At 43.8% G+C, this 11,093-nt stretch overlaps 1 protein-coding gene across 4 annotated transcripts in view; it reads left to right on the top strand.

The window, feature by feature from the left end:
• The window catches only part of NFX1 (nuclear transcription factor, X-box binding 1), a 72,001-nt gene continuing 60,908 nt past the window's right edge, over window positions 1-11,093 (top strand). For 2 of the 4 annotated variants that reach the window (XM_045780827.2, XM_045780826.2), the window contains exons 1-2: window positions 1-153; window positions 4,333-5,334. In XM_045780827.2, coding sequence (XP_045636783.2) covers window positions 129-153; window positions 4,333-5,334 — 1,027 coding nt within the window. In that variant the 5' untranslated portion in view covers window positions 1-128. Of the gene's footprint in view, window positions 154-186; window positions 421-4,332; window positions 5,335-11,093 lie in introns of those variants that run through there. The other 2 variants (XM_045780824.2, XM_045780825.2) reach the window with 2 other exon arrangements.

The raw sequence follows: 11,093 nt of genomic DNA, 5'->3' as shown, positions 1-11,093 counted from the left end.
GCAACCTCCGTCGCCGTCCACCCGGCGCGCAGATGCGAGTAGTCTTGCGGCACCGGAAGTCAAAGGCACGTGACCGGGTGACAGCCCTGTCTAGGTTGCAGGGCTCGCTTTAGGTGTTGCGGCACGGGATGGCGGAGGCGCCTCCTGTCTCAGGTACTGTCCCGGCCCGCGCGGGACTGGGCCCCTCTCGGGGAGCGGAAATTGGGTCAGTGGCGAGTCCTAGGGCTCCAGCCATGCATATCGCGAGAGTGGCGCGTATTAGGGCGCGGGATAGTGTCTCGGAAGGGCCAAGCCACGCGAGTCGTGGGTACCGAGACCTCGACTGTCCTCCACTGGGTTGTGAAACTCCGCAGCTGGGTTTCAAGGAGAGCGGGTTTGTCCCGGCGCCTGGAGAACCGATATGGACGTCATCCTTCTGCTGTACGTCCCGCCTTCAGCCCAGCCCTACTGGGGCAGAGGCCGCAATGATCTCCAACAGGCAGGCGTCGGCCGAGTCACCGCCCGTGACGGTGGCGGGCTCTTGATGCGTGGCGGGTTGGCGGGTCCTGGGGCAGCGGAGCGAGCGCGAGCCGAACATCTACTTAGCAGGGGTTTCCATTCTCAGACTGCCACGAACTCGCAGTGTGACTGAGTCTCAGTTTCCTCATCCATAGGTCGGGGGTAAATAAGTTCTGTGAAGGCTCCGCTCTGTACCGTACCTGTTCCATAATTGTTAGCTCACTTCTCTCGGAATTGGTTCTATGTGTAGAACAGCTTCATTTGGCTGTTAATGTAGCATCCATTTCCGTTTCCTTTAAGGTGTACTTTAGGTCTTTGTTCTCCAAACTTTTGGGGCAGAGACCAAAAAGAAACATGGTACATCTGACTCAGTGCACACATGTATAAATACAAAAAGAACCAGAAGTTTTAGAAAGTAATGCTTTTCCTTACTAATTGCAGTACACTCTATTTTCTGTTTTCTTTGAAAAAAATACTTGTCACAACCCAGTGTTGATTTAATTTCAGGACCCATTCTTTCTGAAAAACAGGACAGTTTGCAGCATGTGGTTTGTAAACTTTACTCATTGATTTGAGTCTTAGGTCTGCCACTTACCACTGTTGGGGCACCAAGAAGAGTATATGTGTGTTTGTGTACTGGGTGGGGGCTAAAATGTACTTGTTACCGTGGGTCTTGGTCAAAAAGTGGCATTTTTCCAAACCCTAGTCCTAATTTAGGTTTTAAATCTTGCGGAATGGGAACCTTTTTAGATTAGTGTGGTGGTTTGTTATCCTCCCACCCATTTTTCCCTAGATCCTCTAAACTGGATCCATTGATCTTCCCATCCTCAGGCTCATTTCTGGACCATTTCTACACCCTTCAGTGTTTGAGGCAGGATTGAGTGAGGTCAGTTGTGAGTTATAGTTTTGGCCTCCCTTGTTGTGCCCCAGGTTCCAACCTCCTCCCCACCTACTATGACAAAGTTCCCTAGTCTACAGACCTCTCCAGTCCCTCTCCTGTTCCTTAGTTTGCTTTTGCCTTGGTTCCTAGTCCATGCTCTTATTTCAGCATCATCTCTAGTCCATATATCCATCTCCACTCAGGGTTTAGTTCTTCTGCCCACTCCTGTCCTCAAATAGCAGATAGGTTCAGGGATATCTTTCTGCCCATGGGCAGACTTTCCAATGCCAACTTTGTTTCTAGACTTCATAATCTCTTGGATTTCCCCTTATTCTTCTCCAGTCGCCTGTTGGACACTTACTATGCTGCTATGTTATCTTGTATCTAGGGTACCAGTTATATCCTATTTACAGAGTAACTTCCAGCTAATTAAAATGCTGAGGAGAAAAAGGAGGATGTCTCAGATCTTTGTGTCTCAGGTGCAGATTCCTGATTTATGTGCCCTTTTTCCCTTCCTCCTCCCTCTCAAGGGTCTTTCTGAGGGCACTACCTACTACCTCATATCTAATGGAACCATACTGTATATGAAGAGGTGCTGCCCTGTCTAGACTGTATAGTTGCATCAACTGCTTACTGCTTGCTTAACATGGAACACCTTCTTCACATCCTTTACCAGGCTATTCTGGACAACTTTACTGACTTTTCTTCTGCCCCTCTCCAACTTTGTTTCTTCAAGAAGGAGAGGACTGTACAACACCCACTTGGTCTCATCTACCCATTCCCACTTTTATGTTCTCTCTTATGTTTCTGGAACATCTCCTTTGCCACCTTCTGAATCTGTCTAATCCTCTTTGTTTTGTAAGGCTTTCCACCCCATCCCCAGAATTGCCTGTGTGAAAGCTTTCAGGACAAATCCTGGATTGAGTGAGAGATTACCCTATGACCTTTATGATCTCGTTCAGTTCTTGAGTATATGTTTCTATGGTACCCACTGCCCAGCCTCTGACAGTGCAGTGTAAGAGTGTGGTCTCTAGGGTCATACAGCCTGGGGTGGAATCCTCAGTCTGCTTTGGAACACCTCTGTGGCCTTTGGCAAGTAACTTTCTCCGCGTCTCAGCTTTCTCATCAGGAATGTAAGGATTAAATGAGTTAACAGATGCAAAGTGTTTAGAATAGTGCCTGGCACATGTTAATTGCTTAATAAACATTAGTGTTTATTATTAAACCTGAAACCCACAGGCTCTGCACTGCACCCATCTGAGGTCAGGTCTATGTGTTTTAGATAGTCTGTAGTCCTAACAGCAAAAATAAAGCACCATTTTAACCACTTTATATATGTAACTAACTTGCTTTATTCTTCGTAGCAACTCTTTGACGTAGGGATTGTTACTTTCTCCATTCCTTATTAAGAAAATTGAGGTTAAGTCATTTGCATAAAGACACAAGTGATGGGCAGGAACGTAAACCCATGTCTTCCAAGCCCTATTCATTCCTAGTACAATTGACCCTTAAACATCGCGTGGTTAAGGATGCCAATCCTGGGGCACCTGGGTGGCTCAGTCGGTTAAGCGTCTGCCTTCACTCAGGTCATGATCTCAGGGTCCTGGGATCGAGCCCCACGTCCCTTGCTCAGCAGGGAGTCTGCTTCTCCCTCTGCCTGCAGCTCCCTGTGCTTGTGCTCACTCTCTCTCTGACAAATAAATAAATAAAATCTAAAAAAAAAAAAAGGATGCCAGTCCCCCCCGCACAGTGGAAAGTCCACATATAATTTATAATTCCCCAGAAACTTAACTACTCACGGCCTACTGTTGACTGGAAACCTTACCAGTAACCTAGTCGATTAACACATATTATGCATGATACATGTATTATATACTGTACTCTTACAATAAAGTAAGCTAGAGTAAAGAAAATGTTATCAAGAAAATCATAAGAGAAAAATGTGTTTACAGTATTGTACTGTAAAAAATTCACATACAAGTGGACTTGTATAGTGCAAAACTTGTGTTGTTCAAAGGTCAACTGTATAATCCATGTGCTACACATAATTCTGACTTTTCTACTAACTAGTTTTGTATCCTTAGGCAGATCATTTAGTCTTTGGGCTTCAGGAACAAAGAAGCACATTGGGGGAAAAATGAGTGGGTTGAAGAGGCATATGCTTAATTTTTGAGACTCGGATTCTGGACTATATTATAAAGGTTATATATAGAAAACCTAAAATATATTCTTGGGTGGGGGGAGAGATGGGAACTAATGTATTCATTATGTTAAGTACTATCTACATGAAATCTTACTTAAATTTTACAATAGCTCTTTGAAATAGTATCATCTTTTGTCATGGTTGAGGAAATGATGGCTAAGAGCAATCAAGTGATATCCCTAAGCTCATATCATAAATTGAAGGGCCAGACTTCAAACTGATTTTGGCCGACTCCAAAACCTGTTTACTTGATATTACACAATGCTACCTTAAGAGTTTTGAAAGACCACATGGAACGTGTTGGTTGATTCTCACCCATGTATTGTTTGCTGACCTGAAATTTTTTGATAAAATAAATGCATGTATAAATAACACCTGATCAAGGCGCCTGGCTGGCTCAGTCAGCACAGCACGTGACTCTTGATCTTCAGATTGTGATTTCAAGCCCCATATAAGGCATGGAGCTTACATTAAAAATAATAATAATAATAATAATGCTTGATCACTCAGGTGAGCAGTTTTACTTAGTAGTTCTTAGCAGTGGCTATTGGTGAGGTTACTGGACATGGAATGGTCAGTGTTCCACAAGCACCTTGAACCCGTCACATTCACAGGAAATGTAGGCCTCACTAAGAGTGTGTTTTATACAAGTCCTTAGGAAAATAATGTTTAGATAAAGTCTTAGAGTCTTCTGGGTTTCATGGGTGATGATTAATTTCTTTACTGGCATGTCTATTTTCTTATGTCCTAGGTACTTTTAAATTCAATACGGATGCTGCTGAGTTTATTCCTCAGGAGAGAAAAAATTCTGGTCTAAATTGTGGGAGTCAAAGGAAACTAGATTCTAATAGGATTGGTAGAAGAAATTATAGTTCACCACCTCCCTGTCACCTTTCCAGGCAAGTCCCTTATGATGACATCTCTGCTGTTCATCAGCACAGTTATCCTTTGGGAAGCAAACCTAAAAGTCAACAGATTTCTTTTCAGTCCTCTGCTTCTAATAAATCACTCAAGAGCCATGTCCTTCAGAATCAACCTTGGCAGAAATTGAGGAGTGAAAAGCAGCATATCAAAGTCAAGAAAGTACAGAATCTCACTGACCAGAGCTCAGATGCAGCTGGCTTAGAAAGTGTGGCTAGGTCAGAGAGTGGGACAAACCCCAGAGAACACAGCCCTTTTGAGAATGAGAAGGAAATTGTTGGTGCAGATCCGAGGGGAGCAAAACCCAAAAAAGCAGCCCAATTTGTGTACAACTATGGTAGAGGACCAAAAGTCAAGGGAAAACTCAAATGTGAGTGGGGCAACAGAATGACTCCAAAATCTGAGGATGCTGGACCTGAAAATACCAAACCTATGGGGGTTATCCACCCTGACTCTTTGGATACATCCTTTAAGAAAGGAGTATTGGATGGGTATGCGGCCAGACGCAATGAGCAGAGAAGATACCCACAGAAAAGGCCTCCCTGGGAAGTGGAAGGGGCCAGGCCACGACCAGGCAGGAATCCACCAAAACAAGAGGGCCAACGACATACAAATGCCGGACCCAGAAACAACGTGGCCCCCATTCCAAAGGATAATCCTAATGAAAGACCAGCAAAATCTGCCTGTGACAATGGGAACTTGGCAGTTGTCAACAAGTCTTCCAGAAGGGTTGACACAGAGAAATGTGCTGTAAGGAGGCCAGATCCTCAAGTAACATCTTTCCCCCGAGGCAAACAGAACCATGTGCTAAAGAATGTGGAAACGCACACAGGTGAGTCTACCTAGATGGTGGAAATGTTTTGTTTTGTTTTGTTTTGTTTTAATAGATAATAAATTCATACAGTTCAGGAACCAGAAAGTATAAAAAGGTACGCAGTGAAACATCTCTTTCTGTCCTTGTTCATCATCTGCCTGGGTCCTGCCACCACTTGCTCCCCTCCCCAGTAGGTAACCGCTTACTTAGTTTTTATATATCATAAATAAATACAAATAGGGAACTTTTTTTCTTAACAAACAAGGAATTTAGTGAGGGGTTTTGTTTTGTTTTTGTTTGTTTTTTTAAAGATTTTTTATTTATTCATTTGATAGCAAGAGAGGAAACACAAGCAGGGGGAGTGGGAGAGGGAGAAGCAGGCTTCCCACTGAGCAGGGAGCCCGACGAAGGACTCGATCCCAGGACTCTGGGATCATGACCTGAGCCGAAGGGAGACACTTAACCACTGAGCCTCCCGGGCACCCCTAGTAAGGGTTTTTTAAAATGCAGATAAGGGTCTTACAGATGTTTAGTTACAAGGTTTTTTTTTTTTTTTTTTTTAATTATGAAAGCACAGGTAGGGGGTGGTAACATCTCCACTGCCTCTCTTTGTTCCAGCCTGCATCATCTCTTGTCTGCTTATCTGCAAAAGGTCCTGACCACTCTTGACATCTTCAGTTTCTCTCTCTCAGTCCGTCCGTCACACCAGCATCAGACAGTGATGCTCTCCTGTTTATTTCTGCTCACTTTTTCTCACCACATACAGATTCTGGGTTCTTCCTTACCTGGCCACCCCACGTTATGCTGCCTCAGTCCCCCTCCACATTTTATTCCCTGTACTCTATGCTGTTTCTTTCTCTTTTTTTTTAATTTTTTTTTTTTTAAAGATTTTATTTATTTGACAGAGAGAACAGCCAGGGAGGAACACAAGCAGGGGGAGTGGGAGAGGAAGAAGCAGGCTTCCAGTGGAGCAGGGAGCCAATGCGGGGCTCCATCCCAGGACTCTGGGATCACACCCTGAGCCGAAGGCAGATGCTTAACGAATGTCACCCAGGTGCCCCCCCCCATGCCGTTTCATCTTTCCCTGCTGTTGCATATGTGGCTCTCTTTGCCTAGAATGTTTACCACTAAGTTCACTACTGAATTTTTACTCATTTTTCAGTAGCTAGTTTAGCGACATGTCCAGAACACCTTTTCTCACCTCTGCAGATGGCATTCATCTTTTCTAGCCCTGTGATATGTCTTTCCCTTACACACACGTGCTTCGGTTAGAGCAGTTACTGCTGGAAGCCGTCATCTGTTTATGTGTCAGTGCCCTCCACTAGTCTGTAAGCTCATAGAAAGCAGAGACTATATCTTTTTTCATTTTTTTAAAAGATTTAATTTATTCATTTGAGAGAGGAGAGAGAGCGGGCATGCGTGCACAAGTGGAGGGGAGGAGAGGGGCAGAGAGAGAGGTAGAGGGAGAGAATCTCAAGCAGACTCCCTGCTGAGCACAGAGCCCAATGCGGTTCTTGATCTTACAACCCCAAGATCATGACCTGAACCAAAATCAAGAGTCCCACACTTAACAAACCTAGCAGCCAGGCACCCCTCTTTCTTCATTTTTGTATCCCTATTGCTTAACAAAGCTCTTAGAACATAATAGGTACTCAGCTCTGACTATTGGAAAGCTCTTCCTTACATTGAACTGAAAACTTTCCAGTCAATCCTTTCTATCCCCTGGTTCAAGTTCTGCCTTCTGAAGCAACATAGCAACCAGTCTCTCTCCTCATAGTTTCCCTCCCCCTCATTGCAAATCAACTTTATTGCAGTATTTGAAGACACTTCTCATTTTGCCCTGGGTATATATTTCATCTAGGCTAAACAGCTTCATTCCAGTAGCTCTTCCTCATGGACCTTTGCCATCTGGTCTCCCTCCAGTTTAATGTACATAGCCCAGCCTAACACATGAAGTCACCTCCTGCCCGGGCCTGTTTTTACGCTGGCTTACAGTTCTTCTAGTTCTCATTTGCTTCACTAGGCAGTTCTTCCTCTTGGGACCTCACCTTGTATGTGAACCAAGATAATGTTATACTAGGGTTGTTTTTTAATTCTTAAGACTGGTTAATAGTTTTCTTTTGCTTCATAACAGATTACCACAAATGTAGTGCTTAAGATAACACAAATTTGTTGTATCACAGTTTCTTTGGGTCAGGAGTCTTGTTATGGGTTAACCAAGTTCTCTACTCAGAGCTTCATAGGACTAGAATTTGGCCAGGGAGGCAATCTCATCTGAGACATGGGTTCTCTTCCATGCTCAGTGATTGTTGGTAGGATTTAGTTCCTTATGGGAGTAGAATGAGGTCCCCTTATTCTTGCTGGCTATTGGCTAGGGTGTCACTCTCAGCTCTTAGCAATTACCTGCAATTCCCTATCACATGGCCCTCTGCACAACATGGTACTTTTCTTTTTCAAGGTCCATAAGAAAACATGCGCTGCAGATTGTTCAGATTTCTCTGAGTCTGTCTTTGATTCCTAGACTCTTTAAAGGGTCCGTCTGATTAGATCAGCTCCACCCATACTCAAGGGGAGATTATACAGCCTGCACACCTGTATGCATGTGGGAATCTTAGAGGCCATCTTAGAGTTCTCCCTAACAAATCTCTCTTGGCCTCCCATCCCCACATATTTTTGAGAACATTCTATTCATATTTATTGAATAAATACTATATACTAAGCACTCTTCTCAGTACTGAGAGTACAGTACTGGTGAGATTCACATTCTGGTAGGGAAGGGAGGCAGAAAGCACTTAAACCAATATTTAATATGTCAGGTGGTGGGTAAGGGTAAAAAGAAATATAAAGCAGGTTAAAAGGACAGAGTTACAGGGGCACTTGTTTAGCTAGGTTGGTCTGTTTGATGAGGAGGCACTTGAATAGAGACCAGGAGGAAACACAGAAGCGCACCATGCGGCTCTCTGAAGAGTATTCCAAGCAGAGGGAGAAGCAAGTTTAGATTCAGGTGGGGGGGGGGGACATTGTGAGCGACGGAAGAGACAGGCAGTTAGAGGAGGTCAGAGAAATCACAGTGGCTGGATCATGTGAGGCCCTTGGACTTGGTTCTGATTAAGAAGATGAGAAGCAGCTGGAAGTTTGGGGGAAAAGGGATGACATGATTTTACTAGCATTCTAAAATGATCACTTAACCTGATGTGTGGAGTATTAGCTCCAAGTAAACAAAGGGACAAGTTAGGAGGCTGTTGTAGTATTTCACAAGGTTGATAATGGAGACTTGGACTAGAGTTGTAGTGTTGCAAAAGGTAAGAGAGCTAGATTTTGGATGTATTTGGAAAATAAAACTGTTAGGATTTGCAGATAGATTAGATGTTGGCTGCAAGAGAATGAGAGGGGTCAAGGACCAAGCCAAGGCTTTTATGTCTGAGTAATGTAAAATTAGAATTGCCGGGGTGCCTGGCTGGCTCAGTCAGTGGAGCATGCAACTCTCGATCTCTGGGTTGTAGATTCGAGCCCCACATAGTAGAGATTATTTAAAAAATAAAATCTTAAAAAAAAAAAAAAAGAATGGAGTTGCCAGGTACCGAAGTGGTAAAACCTGAGAGAGGAAAAGGTGTTGTTTGTTTTGAAAACTTTTTAGTTTGAGATAATTTTAGGTTTATAGAAAAGTTACAAAGATAGCATTGTCTAATGTTAATATCTTACATAACCAACTCTGGTCCTTGGTCAAAACCAAGAAATTAACACTGGTATAACTAAACTGTAGACTTTGTTTGGGTTTCGCTATTTTTTCCACTACCATCCTTTCTTTGTTCTAGGATCCAGTCCAGGATACCACGTTGCAATTAGTCATCATGTCTCCTTAGTCTCCTCTCAGTCTTTATTAGTCTTCTTGTTGGAAAAGTTTTCTTAGTCTTTCCTTGTTAGAAAAGGTGTTTTTGGATATGTTTTGTTTAGTCTATTCCTTGTTTAGAAAATTTAGAGAATTTGGTTAAGTAGGGAGTTAAAAATTCAGGCAGAGATCTGGACTGGAGATTTAAATTTGGGAACTTGCAGCATGGAGTCCTCTAACAGACTAGGGGAACCTAAGATGTGAGTGTAGTTAGGGAAGAAGAGCTTGAGGGTAAAGCCTTCCTGTACCTCAGTGTTTCAAGGTTGGAAGATAGGGACCCAGCAAGGGACATGGAGAATGAGTAGGAATTGAACTAGGAAGTGAACCATGTTTTTGTTTGTTTAAGATTTTTATTTATTTGAGAGAGAGAGATAGCAGGCTAAGCAGGGGGAATGGCCGAGGGAAAGGGAGAAGCAGCCTGCCCGCTGAGCAGGGAACCTCATGTAGGGCTCAGCCCCAGGATCCTGGGTTCATGACCAGAGCCGAATGCAGACTCTGAACCGACTTAGCCACCTAGGCACCCCAGAAGTGAACTATGTTTTAAACACCAAACTAGGGGCACCTGGGTGGCTCAGTTGGTTAAGCGACTGCCTTCTGATCAGGGTTATGATCCTGGAGTCCCAGGATCAAGTCCCACATCAGGCTCCCCGCTCAGCAGGGAGTCAGCTTCTCCCTCTGACCCTTCCCCCTCATGCTCTCTCTCTCTCTCTCAAATAAATAAATAAAATCTTTAAAAATAAATAAATAAATAAAATAAACACCAAACTAAAAAAAACCCTCAAGGAATACTGATTGTTGAATTTGGTGGTGTGAAGGTTATTGGTCTTGATAAGAGGAGTTTTGGTAGAGTGGTGGAGATGAAAGCTTGATTAGAATGGAAAGAGAGGATCACCCCAAATACAAGTCTCTATGGCTGCTTGAGAGTGGTCTTTGCTTACTCTTGTTCTATACTGAGAGAAACTAGCACTCCTCCTGTTCTCCCAAGCTGTCTGGATCCCTCATTCTCTGGTAACAGGATCCCCTATATCCTCAGTCAGTTTCTGCTCTGCTCCTGTTCTTAATTAATCTGTGGCCTTCTCTAAGTTCACCTCTTTCCTTACAGCCTGTTCAGAGCATGCTCTTTTCCTTTATCCCGCTTGCCTTAGTTTCTGGAAGACGGGAAGAGCGTGCTCCTCTCCCAGTGTCCTTTCTGAACCATTCCGATTCTACCTTGTATCTAAATCCCTGCTCCTTTGAACCTAATGCTACATCACTTTTTGGCTACGTCACCTTCCATATCTCTTTATCTTTGTCATGTATTAGCCTCCAAATCTCCCAGCCCTCGTGTCATTTATTAATGCCTCCAGCCTATAGCTTTCCTCTTCCACAGTCGTTCTCAAAGTGTAGTTCCAGACCAGCAGCCATCAGCAACACCGGGGAACTTGTTAGAAAAGCATATTCTTGGGCCTCACCTCGTACTTAACAAACAGAAATTCTGGGAGTAGGGCCCAGCAGTCTTATTTTTTAACAGCCTCCAAGTGACTCTGATTTGAGAACTGATCTACTAAAATCCTGCTGCTATTCTGCATGATTTTAGTGATCGTACGGATTATACCATTCTCACGTTCTTTGGTCTTCTCAACCACAGTGACCTTCACCTTCAGTATCCCTCCACACCCCTGCTACTTTCTGACCATAACCTCCTGTCCTTCTGGCACTCTCAGTCTGTTCCACCCACTAACTGTATCGTCAGCTGTCTGTCCTTCTTTATTCCCTCTTCAGGCTGGGCCTTAATGTAATTTTAAAGTATCATCTTTCTGCCAAGCCATTTGGCAGAATCCCCACCCAGGGTTGATGCTGCAGTCTACCTTTTCTGCTCCATCTGACTAACAGAATGCTGTTCCAGGAA

Source organism: Ursus americanus, chromosome 18 (assembly GCF_024610735.1).
Source record: "Ursus americanus isolate L20-20 chromosome 18, mUrsAme1.1.p, whole genome shotgun sequence".
NCBI lineage: Eukaryota > Metazoa > Chordata > Mammalia > Carnivora > Ursidae > Ursus > Ursus americanus.
The sequence above is the reverse complement of the archived record's forward strand: the minus strand, read 5'-3'. Positions and strand labels throughout refer to the sequence as shown.